Below are 24,026 nucleotides of genomic sequence, written 5' to 3' on the forward strand. Positions count from 1 at the left end.
ATCTAACTATTTCCAGATTGTTATATAAGTCCCCTCTTCAGAATACTGATGTACATTAGGCAAATCTTGTGAGTCTTCATCTTTCTACAAAACTGTACTGTATCTGCCAGTAGTTTTTGTTTTCTTAACTAGAAAATAAAGGTCTCATTCTTTAATACAGATTGTTCATTTATATTTTTCAATATAGTAACTAATCAGGGAACAGAGTGAAACTGTTTTGGGACCTAAAACTCTAAAACACATTTAGCTTAAATATGCATAATGTTTTCCCAAGAACATTTGACTTTTCTGATTAACCAAAAGGGACTTTTGTGTTCTGGTGATGTAACTTTCACAAAGCCCATAATCTTGAGATCTTGACTGAAGGCTTTTAAATGAAGGACCAGCACAGGGGGCGGGGTGGGGGAGATACTGTTATCGTTTTCCTTAGGAACATGTTTACTTTCAGATATTATACACTGAATACATGATCACCCTAGAGGCACTACTTGAGGATTGATGAAGAGGGATTTCACTTGTAACAAGCAAAAATGATTTCTTTATAGTTAACAGATGAGAGTCCCTATGAGACCCTCATAGGGAGGAGAACATAGCAGAACTTCAGCCCAAGAGCTAAGTTACTGTTTTGAAATTATGTCTTTACAAGAAGCTGTGGTCAATAGGTACTTAAAATAAGTGCATAAGTAAAGAAGTGTTTAGAACAGTGGCTTTAAAATGTTGATGTTTAAATAGTATCACCTTTATCTCCATTAACTATGACAAATGAAAAGGAAAAATTGCATTGTGGAAAATATATTTAGAAATGGACCTGATATTTAATGGAAAAAACACAAAAGATCATTGTTACCAAAAATAAACAGTAATTGATCTAAAGCATCTAAACTCAATGCAGCTTGTCTTATCTTGTATACAGTGGTTTTGGATCCAGTGCTATATCTGGATGCTCAGGTAGTGATCGTGCTTAAGAGCACATTTTACCTGCTTAGATTGATATGCCAGCTGCAGTCTTTCCTGGATTGCCAGCCATCATAATGAGAGGCATCCAGAGTAGAGTACTTTAAGATTTCTGTGAGGCAGCCTATGGGGAGTCAATTGAAACTTCCGTTGGGTCGGAAGGTGGCTACTGATGTGTTCAGAAGCAGCACTGGGAACAAAATCACACACAAATGAGTTTAGATGCCCATGTCTGTTGACATCACCCAAGAACTGAATGTGAGGACCTCAACTATTCAGTTACTGTTTATTTGTGGTAACAATAATCTTGTATTTTTACTCCTGATTTTTTTTTTAACTGCTAAGGCATTTGGGCCTCCAACAATAGCAATGTAGACTGTACACCTGCTCCTTTGGAGGGAGTGCAACCATATCGTGAAGAGGCAACTAACTAGCTGCAATTTTTTTACCTTTAAAGACATAAATTGTCTAGTTTCAAGATACTTCAGATACCTCATTTTCTCATATAAACTTAGCTGTACTTTAAGATCTTCTTCATAGGCCCTGTTCCAGGTATCTCTGCTGACTGGAATGTAGTGAATGGTTATTCCTTGTGGCAGTAGCACCACAAGTGTCTAACTCACTCCCTAAGTTCCTTCCCTTCATTCTTATTAGATGTTAGGTTAAAGTAGTCCCCCCCCCCATAATGAGACTTTGGGACTCTCTGATTTGATGTTTTTAAAAGGAATGGGGAACCTGTGGTCCCCCAGATATTGCTGGACTACACCCCCACAATTGCTGACCACTGGCTATGTTGACTGGCGATACAGAGAGTTGGAAGCCCAATAACATACAGAATGAAAACTGGGCATATTTGTGTGATTATGAGAGAAGGCATTCTTTCATGTATCCAGGTCCCAAACTAGACTTTCAAAGTGGCACATAATTGACAGGGGGCCAGTGGACTTGTTTAAATAGTGAGATATCCCCATGAATGGTTCCAGTCTGTAGCCTAGTGGCTGTATTTTGACAACACATTACAATGTCGAGAACCTGCTCGACATCCGTAATAATCAGTCTCACGCAAAGATGGGTTGAAGAAATCTGACTGCTTCAGGAGCTGCTGCAGCCAAACATTTATTGTGTGTAGCCAAAAAGATACAAATACCAAGAAGCAACTTTTCCCTCAGCTGGCAGATAAAAGACAATACAATACATGGGTCTCATGCCATCGCACCAGGCCCACGTAGTCGATCAGGCCATGCTGCGTGGACCAATCATGGGGCAGCATGAGCTGTCCACGTGTTGATCATGCTCCAAGCAATGCCTTCTGCTATGAAATCACCTTGCAATAATAAACTTTCGCCCATGCTCTTATGTGCAAACAACCATTTTCCCACAATACTCTAGGGTGATCAGAACGTGAATAGCCATAGCAGTCTTGGCTAGTGAGAGATACTCCTTAGCACAGATGCTACACACCCACACACAAAAACTCCCTGAACAGTGAAGTATCCATCAAGAGTGCCTCTGTATTGGGATTAAGCTCCCAGTGATCAAACCTCAACTATTCCATTACTGATCTCAGACACTGATTTGACACCTATCTAGAAGGATGCTGTGGTTGATGGTATTGAAATATGTCCATGGGATTAGCAGGACTGCAGTCCTGTGTCCTTCCCATGGCACAGATCATTCATCAAGTAAGGCAGTTTCAGTACTGGCACTAGGTCTGAAAGCAGATTGAATGAGTTAGAAATTGTTTAACAAATAAAATTAAAATAAGGTTTTGCCACATATTTAGCTCCAGCTAGTTAAAGACACTTGGATAATGCAAGCAGGAGTACTTTGGAATGATGTAAAGGTCATGCACAATTAATCATCCCAATGCATATAATCTTAAGCTTGGTAGAGCTAAGTGGCAGGAGATTTATATGGTTTAGACAAGTGCTTCTGAAACCCAAAGGCAAATCTCAAGTATTTTATTAAGCCTTTATTCGTGGAGAAACAAAGAACATATAAAATTTACACCCTCCAAATAACAAGATTTGTGATATTGTCAAATCAAAAGGTGATGTTGCTTCAAGAGGTGAAAGTGTTCCATTAGTCAGGGGGTGTATTTGCTCCTAGTAGTTATGATTTATCAAGCCAGCAGTAGGGATGGGGGAGAAATTTGGATTTGGTTTGGTTTGAATTTTAAAGCAAATCTATCAAATTTTCACTTTTCAAAACAATTATGAGAACTGAAGCTGCCATCTTTCAAAATTCACACTTATCTGAATTTTGTGATGCAATTATTCAACCAAAAATTGATAAATCCTTCCATCTCTAGTCAGCAGGTCATGATATTATGATATCCATATATTTACTGACTGGGTAAGTCTCAACCTAATTAGCTGTAAAAATCCTGCCAACCAGAATGCCTGAGATTCAGCTCTCACAGTGGGGGGAGGACTGATGCCACCAAAATATGATCTCCCCCCGTCAGTTGCCACAGTTCCCCCCAAATGCTCTTGAATGATGCTGCATCCCAGGCATTATTGGGTGAGAAGATAGCTACTGAGTAATTTTTCAGTATGACTTCACAGGGGAAAGAGAATGAAAGGGAAATGGTAACTGTTATAAATTGGATTCAGATTTTTTTTTTTTTTAATGAAGCAGTGAGAGAAATCCCTTTTAGACATGGTTCAGCAAGTCAATAATTTCTTTCTAGAAAATTTTCTAGAAAATTCTTAGTGCTGGTATGGTATTTCCCCAAAATGTCTCTCTATCCTGATATCTAAGAGTCCAAAATTGGGACATGTAACGACTTCCTGGGGACACGGGTGGCCCCACGACGGGGTGAGCTCCCGTTGCTTGGTCCCTGCTCCTGCCAACCTAGCAGTTTGAAAGCACGCCAAAATGCAAGTAGATAAATTGGTACCGCTGTGGCAGGAAGGTAGACGGCGTTTCCATGCGCTGCTCTGGTTCACCAGAAGTGGCTTAGTCATGCTGGCCACATGACCTGGAAGCTGCTATTGGCTCCCTTGGCCTTAATGACTTCCTGATTTTTATAATTTCATGGCAATATGGATACTTGTGCTACCTTTCACATTGTGTGTGTGTATTCATTTATTTAAATTTATATCCCATCTAATTTTCAAAAGACATTCAGGGCAGTTAACAAAATCATAAAAATAAGATATAAAATAGTTCCTTCTCCCGCCAGCTCCTTTCTCCACTCTTTTATCCTCTCTTGCTAGTTAAAGTTGAATTACCGAGTCACGAAATGAAAAAGTGTCACCAATATAAAAAGTTTGGAAAGCTCTTCTCCTCTGTGCATTGGAGGCATTCAAATGATTAGGAAACCCAAGTTACTTACAAATGAAATCATTTTTACTTCAGTGTTGTTATATATAATATCTGTTTAATGCAAACTATGGATAAGTCGCTGTACATAATATTGAGGCGGCGCAGTCTCTGCCTAGAGGCTTGAACTTTGCAACAATTGGACAATGCTCATTAGGGCGAGATGTCAGAGGCTGTCAAATGGGAATTAGGTGTTGAAATAACAAATTCTGGTATTTCACGCAAATACAGATTGATTTATTATTATTATTATTATTATTATTATTATTATTATATTAGTATTATTATTTTTGCTTTGTTCCTGATGGATCAGGAAATTGTCACTTTATTACAACTTTACTAGCACCTGATTCACACTGCTTGGAGAAAGTTTATCTCGTGCGCTGTGGTTACTGGATAGTTCTGCATGTTTATGAAAACACATGTTACACCACTAAAATGTGGGTGGGGTATCACAAAATGGTAGTGTTTGCAGAAGATTGCTCGGCAGTGTAGTGGAAGGTTAGAGAGGTGTAAATAGGTCTGAATACCTGGGTTTGAAAATCTTGGATAAAGGGGGAGATTGTATAGTGTTGGCATACAGAGATGAGCAGTCATCACAGCTACTGCATGGACACATGACTTAGTGATAGGAAGGACTTTGGGAACAAAGTAGATATTCTTTCATGATTTGGCCAAACAGTTAAAAACCCTTTATGTTCAGCATATGATCAGATGGAGCTGCCCTTCCCATTGCTAGTGCTTTCCTGGAAAGGGCTGGGATAGAATGGGAGCAACACCAGAGCTGCACAGGTGTACCAGGGAGACTGTTGCCTTGCCCTGTCCCAGTCCTTCCTAGGTAAACAGCAACAATGCTGGCCCAGAGATTAGCGCTAACTCATCACATGTAGCTCCATTGCTTTCATGGTTATATGAAATCGTATATTTTTATTTTATTATTTTATTCTTAATTTTAACTGATTTTATCATTTGTATCTCTTTGGCGACTTCATTTTACACCCCTTAGAAACTTTGGGGTTCAACAATATATCAGTTGTTTAAATAAGTTGAATTGCAGTACAGTGGTACCTCTGCTTACGTTCACCTCCGGTTACGTGTCCTTTGGGATACGTACGTGGCAAACACTAAGTATTTTTCCGGGTTTCTTCCCACGCGCATGTGCAGAAGCGGTCCCTCTGGTTGCGGAAACCTCGGGATCCAACTCCGGAATGGATCCCGTCCGCAACCAGAGGTACCACTGTTTATTTTAAGTAATTTTTACCATGGAACGCTGCCTAAGTGTATTGATGTCAAAATGTATTAATTTCCAGAGAGTTACTTGTTTATATTAAATGAGAAGAAAATTGTAGCAATTTTGGACTAATAGGATAGAATAGCTCTTCAAAATAGAATACTGTCCTGCCCTGTCAGGGAACTGCCATCAGAGACAGAGGTGGAGGGAAGGCTCCAGAGCGATGCCGGAGAGGGTCCCAGCAGGGAGAGAGGCAGCCCAGCTGCTGGGGAAGGAAATCAACGTAACACCAGGAGAGAAGGGGGGCAGATGGGGGAATCAGAGAAAAGGCTCCAGGACTCTTCAACGGAGACTAGTGGGGAGAGCACAGGTGCTCTGCTGCCCACATCCTCCCTGCGCAGAAGACTTCCGCGCAGGGAGAGTAGGAGGAGACTTGGCATCAAAGAACTTTTGTGCTGGAAGAAGTTTAAGAAACTCCCACTGACGGATTCTGCCAGCGACTGAGACAGCCACGCAGTGAAGGGCTGTCCAGACAGAAAGGGTTCAACCAGGCAACCAAGCCAAGAGTGGAGGCAATTTACGCATGAGCAACCCCCTAGAACCATTACATGCCCATTCAGCCTGGTCTGGTTTGGGCAAGAGCAGCAGAACCACCTCTCCAGAGATGGGCTACATGGGGGAGCAGTCCATTTATGCTTGTTCCACCCCTAACCTCCTCTTTGTCTGGCTGTTTCAGCACTTTTCCTCCATCAATGGAGCACGTTTTTAAAATAGGACAATCCTGGTTGCAATGGTAGGGCTGTGTGAGGCACTAGAAAAGCCAGTGCTGAACATTGATGAGTACTCAAAGGTGGCAGTATGGTGAAGGGGGATTCCCTTGATGGTTCTTCTAGGATCTGGAGGATGGTACCCTTACTCTTGCAAAATGTTCCAAAATATATTTTATATTCTCTTTTATGACTTTGGAATTCTGAACTGCTCGTCAGTTAAATGCCTCTTTCTTTTAACAATAGTTAGTCACAACATTTACATGATGCATCTTAAATTAGTAGATTGCTTTCATATTTTGCTTAAACATCTGATGCAATTTTACAATAAATATAAATTTCCAGTATGTACTGTTACAATGCAGTGGAAGAATGGAGACCTTGTGAAGAGTGAGCATATGGTAACCAGAGAAATCCTTGTAAAACACGGATGAAATAATCTTTATACATCAAAATTAAATACTTTCAAAATTAATTGCTGCTTTTTTTAAAAGGTGGTTTATTCTTCCCCTTTAGGAATGGCAGAATTCTATACAGAAGAATGCAGGACTTGCTTTTATTGAGCTCATCAATGAAGGAAGGTAATTAATTTTAAAGCTTTTGGACAAGTAGTCATTTTGTATCTAATTCCTTTGGGTGATAATACTTTCACCATCTGCTCCAGGAAGACCAGAGGACAAACTATTTTAATTAAACAGTTTAACAGCAGGGAAGCTTTGCTTAGAAAATACTTCTCTAGTTAATACATAAAATACTGAACTCAAATGTTTATTTATCTAAGAACACCTATGCAATAGTTTAAAGTTGCTTTGAGATTTGAACCACCATCTTTAAGCAGCAAAGTCCACCCCACTCCAGATAGAATCTAAGAAACCCAATCTGCAAATCCATCTGCCGCTCCATCTGCTTTGGAGTACCCTGCACATCATATAGTAAAGTGTATTTGTGCAGTTAATGACAGAGCACTATTTTTTATCATAATTCCCTATGTTAGTTTGAGGTACTAGATTATAAAATAGATACTTTATGCATGCCAGTTCGTTGTGATGACAGTTAGAACTTTGGGTGCAATCCAGATTAATTATGTTTTAATTTGAATTATGTGGAATGTGACTTGCACTCTCAACTAAGTGATTTTAAAGTTGATGCTACTGAATACTCTGTTTTAACTCCCCCCCCTCCTTTTGAGGCACCTTTTTAGTTAAGCTGCCAAGAGGACTATTTAAATTTGAGTTTGCCATATCTACGTATATTTTTGTTGACCTATTGGAGTAGTATGTGTAATCTAATCATATGGCTATATACGGAAATGAAGAAAGTATCTCTTCTAAAAAAATGTTTTTAAAGTCTATTTTTTTCTGAGGGTATAAGATTAACAAGGGTGAAATGTAAGATCTCAAATTTATAAAACTTAATTTACAATCACTTGTGTGATACGTTTGAATAATACAGTAAGTGTAGTCAGAATGAAATATGCCACTTTTTGTAAATGTTTATAAGCTTTCTGAGCAAAGAAAATTCCTCACACTATTTTGTGTGTAGAAACAGAATAACCTGCACTGATAAATCACTTATATCCACATGGATTTACTGTAATCTTTGTGCCAGAGGTCAAAGACTGCACTAGAGCTTTATCGCCATTAGAAGTCTTTGGATGCAAGATCAGAACATACATTAGCTAAGCAAACAAACGAAGAAAACTATCTGCCCTTTATGCCCTGGAATATACATGGGGCTTCTAACATTTGTTAGTGGCATGATTCCTTTGCATGGTTTTGTCACATGAGACAATCAGATCTGTTGGTATATTTGATTCTATACTATAAGCACTAAACGAATCAAAATTTATTTATTGTGTGATTTTTTTAATGTATGGCTACATAAATTCAGTAAATAAAATATTTTCATTTTCTTAGTTTCTGATCATTAGCTTTTTAGGGGGAAAGTTGCTGCTTTTGCTGATGTGAGCACAAATGAATGAAAACAAAATCTCTGTAGTCATATTTTTCTAACCCATAGTTTTAACCAAAATACCTATCAGATCATATGCATATAATTATTGCTAAAAGACTACTTTTTCTGTCCTGAGCTTTTGATATTGCCCTCCTGGTGGCAAAGAGGAAATTGTTATAAATATTTATTCTTCTTAATAGCTAAAGTTTGAATGCAATTCATCAATCATAGCTAGAGAATGCAATTGTGCAGTTGTCAACAATTAACAGGACATAAACAGTTGATGAATGTGCAGTAGAATTAAAGTGCTCCCTTGAACAGCCTGAAATTATAAACTGGATCATTTAAAGGAATCCAACAAAAGAGCTTTATAATTAAAACAAAGCAAGGTTAATGGAATGTAAAATTGCATATAATTACTATGCATTTATGACTGAATTTTAAATTATGAATTGAAGAACACTGCAAAAGAATTTGTGAATTGGATTTGGAATCCCTTTCCAGTTGTTATTTTAATTTCAGTAAGGTTATATAATCAAGCAAATCTTAGAAAAACCTGGCATCTTGCTTTACAGAATTAAACATTTTTGATTGCAAATTAGGCTAAACGTAGAAAATTAGGGTTGGTTTAAAAAACCAAAAAAAACCCCAACAGTGTCAAGCATAAAATCAGTACAATGATCAGAGAGTATTCCCACAGCTTTCAGCATGCCCAGTGGATTTGTGTTTTGTTTCATTACTTCTATAAGCAAGTCATTTTTAAAACTGCCTGGGAAACCCCACAGAGTTTCCATGATTCTATGGATCAAGACCTAGATAAAGTTATAGGCGATACTCTTACTTTAGGATATGGGCCAGGATCCAAAGAACTACTTATTCACAAGGCAGTGTTATGCATGAAGCGAGCTCCAAGTCTGAATGATAGAAGATGATGCAAAAATGGAATATGATGTATCTTCACCTGCACAAATGGTACCAACCTGTAGCCAAGTCTGTGTCACTTACTCAGATCCAAATGCATAAATCTTGTGTCAACATTTCTAACTTTTCTTCTTTAAGAGCATTCTTTGTCATTTTGACAAGCGCTGTAAAAAGTACATTTATTTAGATCTTTATGGTACAATCCTATACTAAGAGGCAAGTCCTATTGAGTTCAGTGGGCTTATTCCCTGATAGGTGGGTATAGGAGTTACTTTGAAGTTAGAAGTGAATATGTTTACCACTAGCCTAAAAAAAACCAATGTGCTAAGCATTGTTTGGATGCACATTCTATTTAATGTTGGCAATTTGGCCAGTGTGAAGTTCTTGGGGGCATGCGCCATGCATAGAGCTGCCCGTAAAATTGAATGGAAACATCTTTGACCATCCAGAACCTTTGTGTGCATTGATACCCACCCATGCACCAGAGTTTCCGGATTAGGTTGTATGTGTGTATTGCAGGTAGCGTGGTCCAGTAGAGGCATGTGCAATGGTGTAGCTTGCTCCAATGTCACATTTTAGAGAAGCATAGGCAGGTAACATGTAAAAAGAAGAAGGAGCTAGTTTTCCACAGGCAACCAGTATGTTTCCTTTGATCGGCAATATTCCTAAGAGCACCTGCCAAACACTGTAGAACAGGGCTAGGCAATGGGTGGCCTTACAGGTGTTGTTAGAACTACGACTCCTGCCATTGCTGTTCATGACCAGTGCTGGATTTATGTATAAGCTAAACAAGCTATAGCTTAGGGCCCCACTCTCTTGGGGGCCCAAAATTTTTTTAAAGGAAAGAAAAAACTGGATGTACTTTTCCAAAATATAAGATAAAAAACAAATAAAATAAAACCTATATACAGCAACAGTTGTTTTGTGTTGTATAGGCGCCTATGATGTAAGTAATGGGCTCTGCCTGCTAGCCTGCTCCCAAAAATATCACTGGTTTGCTCATTTCTATATATAGGGTGCCTACATTCTTCATGGACTGGTTACATGGCAACATGTGCAAATGGCTTTAGATACCTATTAGGTCTATAAATTACCATATAGCATATATTCAACACAAAAAACAGTGAGAATTTGTTGTTGACAAAGGACAGCTGGACATATGAAGGGCCCCATTACCTTCAGTAGCTTAGGGCCTCATCAAACCTAAATCTGGCCCTGTTCATGTCTATGTGGACTGGAAATGTTGGAAGTTGGCCGTGTTTTTTTCTAGCAATATGCTGTGCTGACACCTTTTTTTCTAGAAGGGGGCACTGGAAGTTGGCATCCAACAACATCTAATTGGCCACAGCTTGCCCAGCCCTGCTGCAAGATCCCGGAGTTGAATGCCTGCATTCTTTGCAACATGTTAAAAGATTGTGGCATAAACCTTGCAAACAGTGCAGGGCAGTGACTTTGAATGGCGCAGTATCTGAGGCCATACTTGAAGATAGGGCAGAATATTGAATGGGCAGTAGTTTAAATTTGCATTTTTTGTGACAGCCCATTTTAGGCCATCATGTCTCATTATGGCACCAAAGTGCACATTATAAAGAAGGAAGCTTCTAGTAGAGAACATTACTTTTTCTGCAGCTTAGATTTTTTCCTGAAACGTCTTCCTTTGAAGAACAGATACACAAAGGCAGGATTTTCAAAGCACTCATCACTGGCTTAAATCTGCTTCTGCTGAAGTCTGTGATAACACATTTATTGTGTTCTGTTGGATCAGACTTTTAAGCCAGTATTAAGCACTTGCATTTCATCCAGAGAATAGAGTTGGTTTCTGTTTTGTTTAAGGGAAACTGAAAAGGGAGAAGAAGAGATGATTTCAATCATCCATGATTTTCTATAGTGGAATTTTTAAAAGTTTGTTTTGTTCAAATTGTCCTTGGCAATGAACAAAAACCTATGCAATTACAAAAGGTGTGATATGGCATTTATTTATTTATTAAAATTATGATCTATCATTTACCAAATGCTTCCAGGATGGAAATACGTAACATAGCTAAAATACTGTACAAAAGAATCAAAACCAAAATCAAATATGCATAGAACTGTGAAAATCATCATTAAAATAAAGTAAAGTAACATGTTGAAATGAGGTAAGGATCATTACAGCTGACTGAATGGTATGGAAAAAAGTATTTGGTTGCTTTCTCCGGACATACATAATCCAAATAAAACAGTTGTTTATAACAACTACTAATTAATTATGGTAATTATGGCAATTTATGTTGGTGGATTTTGTCTCATTTTATAGATCAGTTTATTACCAAATTATTGTTTTTTTCATGCTAATGTAAACAAATACAGTTTCATGTATCTTTACATTTTATGTATGAAATGTTTTTAATGAAGATACATTAAGACTGATTTCAGTTAACTTTTTCTCTCCAGACTATTGTGTCATGCAATGAAGGACCATATTGTACGTGTTGCAAATGAGGCGGAGTTTATCTTGAACAGGCAGAGAGCTGAAGATGTACACAAACATGCGGAATTTGAGGTAAGTCCGGCAGCTGATAAAACTCTGATTTTTCTGTTTTCATTCAGCTAGCATTTACACTGTAGCCTTTCCTTTCCTCACTTCCCACTGTGAGGTCCTCGTAGCTCCCCAAATCTGATCCAAAGGACCACCCTACATGCTTGCAGAATGAGACTTCTTCATCCTTTCTTGCCCCCTGTAACTCCCTACACACTCCTCAAATCCAATCCAAACAGTTTCCAAACTCTTCAGAGCAGATTTTGGGGGCACATGGGGTTGCTGGAGAGAACAGAGGAAGGGGAAGTCCACTCACATGTTGTAGGATACCACCCTGTGACATTACACTCTACTTGAATAACTGATAATTTAGTCATATAATTCCAGTGATTGCATTAGCACCTTCCTCTTTTCAAAAAACACTAGTTTTTTATTTTGAAAAATGCTGTGAAAAGTCATTTATTTAGACTTTTGGTGCACTCTGATACTCCAAAGGCGGTCCCACTGAATTCAATGAGGCTTCCTCTCGGGCAAGTAGTTTTAACTGGGATTATCAATGCAGTGGTCGTTGGTGCACGTGTGCCCACCAGTGCCTTTCCTTGTGCACACAGCAGCCCTTCCTCACCCCACCCTTTTCTACATTGCAGTTAGGCCTTGAAAGAAGCCTTGTATTGTAGCCAACAAAATACATTCTCAGTCCTATGCGGTGTGGGTGTTGGAAGGGGTTACAACCAACAAAGGAAGGCTTAACTTACCTGTCCCCAGCTGTGCCACAATTAGACTCCTGCAATGCAGGAATCTTTTGCCCAGCTCATTGTCCCAAGAATGTTGGAGCTTCTTGGTTGTAGGTTTGCAACCTTAGGCTGCAATTATAAGCACACTTACTAGGGAGTAGGACCTGTTAAATACAGTATAATTTATTCCTAAGCCAGGCTTCCTCAACCTCAGCCCTCCAGATGTTTTTTGGCCTACAACTCCCATGATCCCTAGCTAGCAGGACCAGTGGTCAAGGATGATGGGAATTGTAGTTTTAAAACATCTGGAGGGCAGAGGCTGAGGAAGCCTGACCTAAGCTGATGTACTGTCACTATTGATGCACTGTTGAGTCACACTAACTTTCAACCACTGGAGGAATAGCAATAATCTATCATGAAATGTCACATAAGATCAAGGATGGGGGGGGGGGGGTTGTGTGTGAGATGACGTTTATTGGCAACATTTGGCCAGCTCTCTTCACTGCATCTTTCTTATACGGTTTTGTTCTTTTCAGCATAGATTGAAAACAGAGCTTTCCCTGATATTTTCTTTCTCAGTATATATAACCTTTACTTTATTCTGTCATCTGAGACAGCAGTCACCTGTCATATGGGATTGCAACAAATTTATTACGAAGCATATTCTGGATATTTTGAATTTAGGTATTAAAAAAAAATCACATTTACAATTAAGTGTATGTCAGAGTGAGGTTTCATATTGCTTCAACAGTAAATAACATTTGATATTTATCAGAGCATCATGCAGTAAACCAAGATGACAGTAGAAGATTGAGTTATCTGCCCTTTGAAGAATTTGTTGCGGTATAAGATCTGTCAGAACCGTAGACAAAATGAGAATATTCAATTAGCTTCCAGCTTCAGTTAGCAAATACAATTTAGAATATTAACCAAATTCCCTTAAGGGAAAAACCTAAGTCAATTTTCTAGTAAGCAAACCAAGATCTTTCTCAAATGTGAGATTCTTCAAATTTTTCTGTTATCTTGCTATTTCAAAAATACGATACTTTGGACTGGCAGTATAAAACCTGTTACTTGAATTAATATTAAGAGAAGTATTTAAATAACCATAGTTAGAGATGGACTTTTAGACATACTTTTGAGTTACAGACTTGTGTCCCCAGAAAACCTGTTCCAGAAAATTCAGAGTAGCTGCACAGAGAAGGAGAAATCTGGAATCATCTTGATGCACTCTTAGTAGCCCATGGATGCACATGCATATAATTCTTTGAGTCCCTGCCTAAAAGGGCAAGGCATGTGATTGTGACATTTCTAAAGTACAGTACAGCCACATTTCAGATGCTTTTGATCTTTATATTTGTTTCTGTTTCTACATTCGTGCATGCATTTTTTAAAATGAAAAATCTGCTAGATACATAAGACTCAATTTCATATTTATTACTTATTTTGCTTCTGTTTTTGTTAACAATTATTCACTGCGTGAAAATTTTTTTAACCAAGTAATACAGTTAAATGTCTCCTTTTCACTAACCTTCCTTTTTGATGTTGTAAAGGTACAAAATCTGTATGGTTTGACATAACTCTAGCTGTAGAAACTCTCATTTCGTAAATGTTATTGAGAAAGTCCAATTACTGTATTCTAGAACCACAATTTCCACAGTTAACATTCATTCATTCTGTTAGCTTCTGTAATTGCTCAGAATGAAAAATGAACATTTGATTTAACTGTCCAATGAGCTGATGAAATATTAACCTCATTACAGAAGAAGATCATTGTACTAATTGGTGCTTCTTGGTACAAGAAGATAAATTGAAAAAATAATTAACCCCATAATGTCTGTGCTCTCAAAATAAATTTAGCTAAACTTTTAGCATTACATAATGGGTAGAATATGCAGGATGCACAAATATATTTGCATGCATGCACACACATACAAAAACACACACACTGCTTAGTATATAGTTTACTGACTGATCAGTAGGAAGTAAATTTAGTTCTATTCTCCAGTGTTCTGCCAATGGCTGTTTACTGGTGCAATGCTGGGGAGAGGTAGTTTGCGGTGTCGGCACAGCCTGGCAGGGACCGTCTTTCCTGCCTTGCACAGCCATTGGGGAATGCGCATGCCTTCCTCCATGGCCTCATGAAACACTGAGAACTGGCTGTTTAATATGGCCAATGAGAGATGGGCTGGGTAGCTTGGCTGCAATGCCAGACCTGGTGGATGCAATTCTCAGTCAAGTCCACCTATATTTCATATAAAGAAATTGCGCTGGAGTCTCCCAGCTCAGTTCATTATGGGAATTCTCACTCTTCCACCCTGCATTGTTTGGTCCTGCCTAAAGGTGAGCAGGAATGGAATACTTGTTCGCCATATTCAACACCCGGGAAGGAACCCTGAGGATCATCTAGTCTGGTGGTTTTCACATCTAGTCTGGTCACATATTTTTGGCTGATAAGGCACTGATTTGGATCCTTAGCCCATTAGGTACCCTGCTAAAGGGGTCCAGGAGGGGGTGTCTCTGTTCAGGAGTCACTGGATACAGGACCCGATGGGACATAGGAGCCTCCCAAATTGGCAGTCCTAGTGGGATTGCCTTGGTTTGATATACGTTATAGGATGACCCTTAACTCAGGGTTGACCCAGCCAAATTATCAGCAGGTGGGCTGGTTGATCCTACTTACACAGTGCCTTTGCCACAGCCTACTGACATAATCAATAAAGTTTTGGCCTATTTTCAGCCAACACCAATGTCCTGTCTCTTTATTTCCTGGCTCTCTCCTCATACTTGTCATGTGCATACTGCACTTGGGTCTACAATGAGTGCTTAACTTTACTTTTATTAAATTGTAATCTCGTGTGGTTGTTAAACTGGTGCTCAGCTCAGATTGGGCTTTCATATACAAGCTGGAGCCTCTTCATGGCTCTCAGCTAGCTTACTTGCACATGTCCATCCTCTCGAGTAACCTTATCATCTCCTCTGCTCCTGTTGGGGGAGGTATGTGGTGGGACCAAGAGCCAGCCAGGAGACCAGGCAGCTGCTGTGGGGATCTATCCTGGGACAAGTGTATCCAGATTCACTGGCTTTGAGGGATCACTAGCAGGGTGGTGATCTGCTGAAGGGTTCTGTGCACCTTGCTCTTCTCGGGAGACATCAGCTTTGAAGTTTGAACAAGAATAAATTCTGATTTACTCAACAGTCACCAAATGTTGATATACAAGACACCATGGGTTCCCACTATGTGAATGCACTGGAGCAAACCTCAGGTTTGTGCCAGGACTGCCCCACCCCCATGAAACAAGGTGAGGCGATCACCTTAGGTGGCAGCAGATCTGGCCTCCAATGAATGTAGTCCTCTGTACCCACCCCAAAGCAGCTTCTGATGGCCAGGGACCAAGAGGGACTGCATGTGATATGCAACTGGCTGTAGCTGGATGGTCAAATGAACATATATCACAGACCCCTCTTGGGTTAGAAGAGGTGTCTCACTGCTTGCACTCTTTTTGGATCCGTTCTATGGATCACATTTAGCACAAAGCAGGTTTATTAAGCAAATGCCACTGTACTTCATTTATAATAATAATAATAATAATAATAATATTTTTTATTTATACCCCGCCCTCCCCAGCCAAGGCCGGGCTCAGAGCGGCTTACAAACAATAATAAAAACAAGAAGAATGATTACAACTTAAAAACAAAAATAAAATACAACATTAAAATAATGGAACATTAAAATATTAAAATGTAGCCTCATCGCAGGAGGAGAAGGAAAAGAAAGAAAAAGAGAGAGAGAGAGAGGGAATCAAATTGGCTCCAAGCCAAAGGCCAGGCGGAACAACTCTGTCTTACAGGCCCTGCGGAAAGAAATCAGATCCTGCAGGGCCCTGGTCTCATGAGGCAGAGCGTTCCACCAGGCCGGAGCCAGAGTTGAAAAGGCCCTGGCTCTGGTTGAAGCCAATCTAACTTCCTTAGGGCCTGGGACTACTAGGGTGTTGCTATTTATGGACCTTGAGGCTCTCCGTGGGGCATACCGGGAGAGGCGGTCCTGTAGGTACGAGGGTCCTAGGCCATGAAGGGCTTTAAAGGTCAAAAGCAGCACCTTAAATCTGACCCTGTACTCCACCGGGATCCAGTGCAGCTTGAAAAGCACTGGGTGAATATGCTCCCATGGCAGAGACCCCGTGAGGAGCCTCGCTGCAGCATTCTGCACCCGCTGGAGTTTCTGGGACAGCTTCAAGGGCAGCCCCGCATAGAGCGAATTACAGTAGTCAAGCCTGGAGATGACCGTCGCATGGATCACTGTGGCCAAGTCGGGACGGCAAAGGTAAGGGACCAACTGCTTGATGCGGCGAAGGTGGAAAAATGTCGCCTTGGCTGTTGCTGTAACCTGCGCCTCCATGGAAAGGGAGGCGTCAAGGATTACACCCAAACTCTTAACGGAAGGTAATGGCACTAATTGGGCCCCCGCAAGAGAAGGGAGTTGGTCCCTCATCCCCATGCCATCCCGACCTAGCCATAGGACCTCTGTCTTCGAAGGATTTAGTTTCAATCGGCTCCCACGAAACCATCCAGCCACAGCTTCCAAGCATCTGGTCAGTGTGTTTGGGGTCGAGTCGGTGTGGCCATCCATCAGCAGATAGAGCTGAGTGTCATCAGCATATTGGTGACAGCCCAGCCCAAAGCTCCGGATAATCTGGGCAAGGGGGCGCATAAAGATGTTAAAAAGCATTGGGGAGAGAATTGCGCCCTGCGGCACTCCACACACCAAGGAGTGGCGCGATGACATTTCCCTCCCTAGTGCCACCCTCTGTCCCCGACCAGAGATAAAAGAGCACAACCAGTTACGGGCTATGCCCTGTATCCCCACGTCTGCGAGGCGGTGGTCCAGAAGATCATGATCGACCATGTCAAAGGCTGCTGACAAATCTAAAAGGATCAGCAGTCCTGACCCACCTCGATCCAGGTGTCTACGGAGATCATCTGTTAGGGCAACCAGAGCCGTCTCCGTCCCAAAACCAGGACGGAAACTGGACTGAAATGGATCTAATGCCGATGTTTCCTCCAGAAACCTACCAAGCTGTTCAGCAACCGCTCTCTCAATTACCTTACCCAGGTATGGAAGATTTGAAACTGGGCGGTAATTGGAAAGGTCTAAGGGATCTAATGAAGTTTTTTTTTAAGAGTGGACACACCACTGCTTCCTTCAGTTCCCCTGGGAATGTCCCCGTGTCAAGGGACAAATTGATAATTTCAACCAGGGGGGTCCGCACAACATCTGGACACTCCCTAATCAGCCAAGACGGGCACGGATCGAGGAGGCAGGTGGTGGGCCTACCAACTTGGAGGAATCTATCCACATCAGTAGGGAGTATCCGATCGAAATGGTCCAACACTGGACCTGAAGTCAGTCGAGGGGCCTCCAGTTCAGTCACTGTATCTAAATTGGCAGGGAGGTCACGGCGGAGCAACAGGACTTTCTCCGCAAAAAAACTCGCGAATGCCTCACAGCTGTGGGTCGAATTTGTGCTTAAATTTGGTTGTCCTCCTAAGGACGTTATTGACCTAATTATTCTAAAAAGTTGTGCCGGGCGAGAGCTAGCGGATGCAATGGAAGCTGCAAAGTAAGATTTCTTAGCAGCTTTCATAGCCGTCTCATATTATGTATATATTATGTATATATTATAGTGAATGCTTTAAAAAGTAGCAATTGTGGAACATTGGGGGGGGGGAGGTCTTCTTCAACCACTTTCCAAAACTGCCTACTGAAAAAATAAACATGTTTTCCCTTTCTAGTCACAGTGTGCCCAATATGCTGCTGACAGAAGGGAAGAGGAGAAGATGTGTGACCATCTTATCAGTGCTGCCAAGCATCGAGATCATGTTACTGCGAATCAACTGAAACAGAAAATACTGAATATCCTAACAAATAAGCATGGTGCTTGGGGAGCTGTCTCACATAGGTATGTTGTTAATCATCGTAACATAATTATATGCTTCTGAACTGGTATTTTAAATGGATGTGTCATGTCTTTGTAGTGAGCAGTCGAGACTGTAATGTAATTCACCAGAATCCGTTCCTGATCATACAGCTCATCCTGTGTTATAGGCGTATTCTGGTACTGAACGGAATCTTATATTTAGGTTGTCTGCTATCAGATGAGGAGTCTGTTGTCAGTTGCTGGGTTTTGCACTCAGAAACTCTGCTGCCATCATTTATTTTTATTTATTTTTATAAAGTGAATGGTCCAGTCATCATGGCAGTGTCTCAGAACCAAAAGTGGCCTTTCAGTGTCTTGCAAAATTCATTGTCCCTGCTTCCATGGCAAATATCTCCTGGTAGTTCCTTTGTCGGGTCACCCCAGGTCACCCCAAATAATTCATTTTTTGAAACATGAATCGTGGAAGCAGAATGAATTATGAAAAATAGTATGTGTGCATGCAAACACATAAACAGTTTATTGTTTATTATAATCACATGATTTAAGAGCCAAGAAGAAGAAAAAACCTGTGGTGCGTTGGTATATAGTTGGCCTTATAGCATAGTTTTACCATTTTATTTTTCCCTTTGTGAATTAAGTGTTTTTATAATTTTTTCTGGCACCAGTTTCACCTTTGTTCTCCTCTCTTTTCTTATTGGGTCATAGTAATACTTTGAGAATGAGATTATTTGGTTTTAATTTTTTGTCCAGCACTCGTGGCATAAGCTTTTATAAACCTCACTTGACTTCACTAGATGAATGAAGTGTTATCCTGAGTTGGCAGTACAAATTTACATGGGGTAATGATTTCATTTCTTTCCTGTTTTCTATTTCCTTTTCTGCATTTTATTTACTTCCGACTTTTGTCTGTCTAGTTGTCTGTCTGTCTGTCTGTCTGTCTATAGATAGATGTATGGATGAACAACCTTGGAACTCAAGATAACTCTTCGTTCATCTGGTGAACTGTAGTTTACAAATGCTTACGCAATAATGTATTTTTTTTAATCCTTTAAGATGCCACAACATTCCTTTCTATAGATGCAATGGACTTAATAGAATACTGGTGCAGTGAAGAGAATCAGTGGGTTATGGTTATCTCTGAATATAAACTTTATAAAATGGACAGACTACATGTATTAGGGATTGTATAAAAAAAGAGCATAAGAAACTTAATGGGGACATACTTTAAAAAGGGTAACAAAGAGTCTTGTTAAATTGAAAGAGGGAAAGAGGGCTAAATATCTTCAAAATGCTTGGAGATTAAGGGAGAACAGTTTCCTCTGAAAATGAAAGTATTGCCCAAACAATAACAAAAAGGTAAAACTCTGGCAAAAGAAATGTAAGCTGGAGAAAAGTGAAGGAAGAATTTGAAGACTATAAATTGTATCCTTTTTTAAAAAAATAAAGAAAAATAGTACCAGTAGGAGGAGTCATTTCCTGATAACAGTGAAACCTCTATCTCTGCCAAAATCCGAAGTTTTATGGAAGCTCAAATTCTCCAGTTAGGATGGTAGCCCTTTATTGATATGGGCTGGTAATATGAATCTGTATTTGTGGAGTGAAAAGATAATGTTTAAACAATGATTAAAAGGAAGTGATTAGAGACAACACAGCTGTAAAGAAAGGAAGTATAGATCATGAAAAGCCTAAACAAACAGCCATCAGAATGACACAAATAAATAATACAGTAGGCAAAGCTATCCTAAGCAGGACATGATGTTGAATGGAGAAAAAGCTGTCAAATAAAATGTCAGCTGAAATGCATGGTGCCAGATAAAAATAAAAAATAAAAACTGAAGCAACAGGAGTGATGCTAGCTCAAATGATAAGGTTAAGTAAACACCAACTAAAAGTGAAACTGGATATTGAATGGTAGACATGAGAAATAATAATATAGAAAGGAAAGACTTTAGAAGGGAGTGGGGAAATAGGGGTGGGGAGTGATAAAAGAGCCATACCATAATGAAATGAACAAACCTTTGAAACAAAGAGATTGAGACAGGACTTGCAGCAATTCAAACCAGAGGAGAAAGTATTCTTAGAAAATACATATTTCAACATCAAGGACATGAAAAGTGATTATCAAGTCATGGTAATTAAGTATGGTATGGGGATATTTAGAATAATGAAGGAAGAAAGCACATGAAATGATTTGAACAATCTACAAGTGTACTTCTTTCAAAAGGTTTGTTGTTATCTGCTAACACATCAATTTAACTCCTTGTAGTACATTTTAAATGATTGGCAGAATGCATCTGCTAGACATTAAAACAATGATCCTAGCAAGTTATTTCAACTGAAAAGCACATAGTTCAAAGATTATACTGAAACTCAACATTATTGATTTCAGGAGTTTTGACTCCCTTTCTCACTGCCAAAACGGGTATTTTATTTAAGACAAACGAAACACAGGTACAACTCCACCTCCTAAAACAAAAAGTGATTTCAGGTAATATTGAGGAAGAAAATGCATAACATCGTTGAGTTGAAAGGGAGTTTGAAAGTCATCTAGTTCTTCCACTTCCATGCAAAATGCAACTACTGTACACTATCCCTGATATTAAATTCCTTCAGTGAGGGGGGGACCCACCTCTTCCTGAGACAGTTTGTCCCACTCTCTAATAGTTCAGAGCTAGGAAGTTTCCTCAAACATTTAGTTGAATGCTGCTTCCTGCAGTTTCTGCCTATTGGTTCTTATCCCACCCTCTGCTGCATCAGAGTACAGATCTCCATTTTCTGCCCGACAAACATGTATTTATGTATATACCATTGCCCATGTCTTCCTTTCTCGAAACTAAGCTTAGTTTCCTGGTTCATCACCCTCCTGGCCATCCTCCTCTGGACATACTCCACTTTTCCATTGTCCTTCTTAAAATATGGCACCCAGAACTGGATGCAGCATTCCAGATGCAACCTGAATCACACAGAACAGAGTGAAACTATGACACCTCATGATGTCATAGCCCTAGGCTTCTCTTATGTAGCCTAAGATTGCATTAGCTTTATCAGTGGCTGCAACACACTGCTTGCTCATGTTCCGAGTCACTAAAACTTCTAGACCCCTTTCACACCTATTGCTTTGAAGTCAGGTCTTCATTATTCTGTACTCATGCTTTTGATTTATTTTCATTTTCCTTAAATGCAGGGCTTTGCATTTATCTTGGTTGATGTTCAGTGTGTTTATTTTGCCCAGTCTTTCAGCTTCTCAATATCATTTGGATCTAATGCTGTAAGCTTTCCTGGCCCTCACTCAAACTCAGGTTTCTGTTTCTGCCAGAAATTTAAATATGTAAATCTAAGCGTTACGATGGTTAAAGTGCCAGTAGGTGAATTGCATGGTTAAGCACAAGCTGAGATGTGGATCCAATGAGTGACAAACCCTTTGTCTCTTCCTTTGAAGAACAGGGTGGGCATAAGCTTTCACACAGTGAACAATAGGTTTCTCTGGTCTGGGCAAGCAAACAGATGCTTCCCAGAGTGTGCTGGACCTGTGAGACTTGTTCGTGCCAGTGCTGGCATCTCCATGTATCCAAATTACTCTCAGGCATCTCCTCAGGAGAAAGTTCCTTACTGAGTGACAGGAGGAGCTGGCAGCATGGGCAGCAGCTATCCCTTTAGGGATGCCTGTGGGACACCTGTCTGGCAACCCACTTGAACCTTCCCTAGGATCTATCTCCTGATTCTCTCAATCACCAGCCCCCTCCTCCAGCTGAGACATTATTGAGGGCCCAATTTCACCTCCCTCATATTGCTTGGACCCTCCCCTTGGTTGTCTAGCTCCAGCTCCTTGATATCCTCCCCTTCCTATGCAGGATCCTTCCATCTGCTCCATGACATCTCCACAGAGCTGATGACATAAACTATCTCTCCCAGCTCCATGTTATCTGCAGATTTTGATAAGCACTCCCTATGCACCCTCATCCAGGTCATTTATAGAAATGTTGAACAGCACATGGCCTAGACAAAGCTCTGTGGCACTCCACTTGGGATGTCTCTCCAGGTTGTCAGAGAGATAGCAGTCAGGAAATACTAGAGAAAATAGGTAAGTCTTCAGCCCTTTGTTGAAGTACCTCACCATTGGTAATCTCCTGATTTCCATGGAGAACTCATTCCACATAGGAGGTGCCATGATAGAGAAAGCCAACCTCTGCATCCTGACCAACCATTCCTCAGTAGGCTGCAGTGCAGTCATCCGTAGTCCACAGTGACCTGGGTAGATTATGTGGAAATAAGTGGGCTCATAGATAGTCTAATTCCAAGGGGCTCAGGAATTTATGAGGTAATCATTGCATGGCAACAGGAGATAAGCTATCTCTGTTCAGCAATGGTCATAGCAGCATAGGAGCTTAAGCTGCCAACTGCTGCTCCTCGCAATTGAGATACAGCTACAGAGATGGATCCAGGATCACCCCAAAATAATACACCTACCCTTTCAGAGGGAGTGCGGTTATATCTAGGTGAAAAAATTATTTCTCACACCATAGCTTTTGTGTTTTTTTAAAAAATAATTTTTATTAACCGACCAATCAAATAAAATAAAATCACAACACATAAATTCCGAATTACAAAGCCAAATTTTAATTTTTTTGTTGGGGGGACCCATATTTCAAGTTCCGAATGGGATTCCAATCATCTTCTTGCTGCTGCGTTAATATCCACAAATCTGTCCAAATAATGTTCATAATTCTATCCAGTCCTATCTTGCTGTTCTCACATCTCCTCTTGTTCGTATATTTTTCTTTTTTTTTCTTTATGATCTCTTCTGATAATCTCCTTAAGCAGGTAAACACCAGTTATAATCCTGTGTGAATTTTCCGTTCGTCCAATCATCATGTTGAGATGGGTTCCATATATCATCACTTTCATAAATAAAAGCACTCTTTCCATCATCAGTCTCACAAATCTGTCGTCTTCTTTAGTCCCTCTGAGGAGGCTCACTCACAATATGAAAACAAATCTATTCCTCCTCCCAGACGTAAGTCTTTCGACAGAACTTGCCAAAATGGCGATGCTATTTTTTGCTGTGTCATTCCAAAGCTCTTATACTTTCCACGGTCTCCTTAAAACATGCTTTGGTTAGAAAATTATCTCCACACAGTCTTAAATCCTCAGCTTAAGTCATTTAAACGGCATTTCTGACTTGTGACTGGGGGGGGGGATTCTTGGTTAATCACATAGAGAAAAGAAAGGAAAGTTCCCCCCCCATCCAGTCCCGTTGCCGAACGTACCGAGCCTTGGTGTGTCTTCTCATGATTTATTCCTGTTCCTCCGACCTGTCTTGTTTCTCAGAGATCTCTTCGGTTAGCAGTCTTTACTCCCCATTCTTCCTTGAAATATGTGCATTAGCTTCCTCCTAATTGTTTCTTTTGAAGTTGCTGCAGCTAGAGGCGCGAATCAGAGACAGTGTCCAGGAGCGCCAAAGTCCGCACAAGGGCTTTCTGCCTAGTGCCCCCACCCCCTCAAATTCGGGGGTGGTATAGGGCACAGCAGGCAAGGGCAGTCCCCCCCCACGCTCGGGGGGGGGGCCTGGGAGGCTGTTTACTCCCATCACAGCCTCTTAATTACCTCGTGTGGGTCGGAGAGATGTTATTGTCAGCCATCTTCCGATGCACCCCTATTGGCCCCCCCACACACCATAGCTTT

General features: G+C 40.4%; 1 protein-coding gene across 3 annotated transcripts in view; it reads left to right on the forward strand.

The window, feature by feature from the left end:
* The window catches only part of NBEA (neurobeachin), a 357,769-nt gene that overhangs the window by 134,766 nt on the left and 198,977 nt on the right, over positions 1–24,026 (forward strand). For all 3 annotated transcript variants that reach the window (XM_079973311.1, XM_079973312.1, XM_079973310.1), the window contains 3 exons: positions 6,796–6,860; positions 11,587–11,695; positions 18,199–18,365. In XM_079973311.1, the coding sequence (XP_079829437.1) occupies positions 6,796–6,860; positions 11,587–11,695; positions 18,199–18,365 (341 nt within the window). The remainder of the gene's footprint in view (positions 1–6,795; positions 6,861–11,586; positions 11,696–18,198; positions 18,366–24,026) is intronic.

Source organism: Podarcis cretensis, assembly GCF_951804945.1.
Source record: "Podarcis cretensis genome assembly, chromosome: 4".
Taxonomy (NCBI): domain Eukaryota; kingdom Metazoa; phylum Chordata; class Lepidosauria; order Squamata; family Lacertidae; genus Podarcis; species Podarcis cretensis.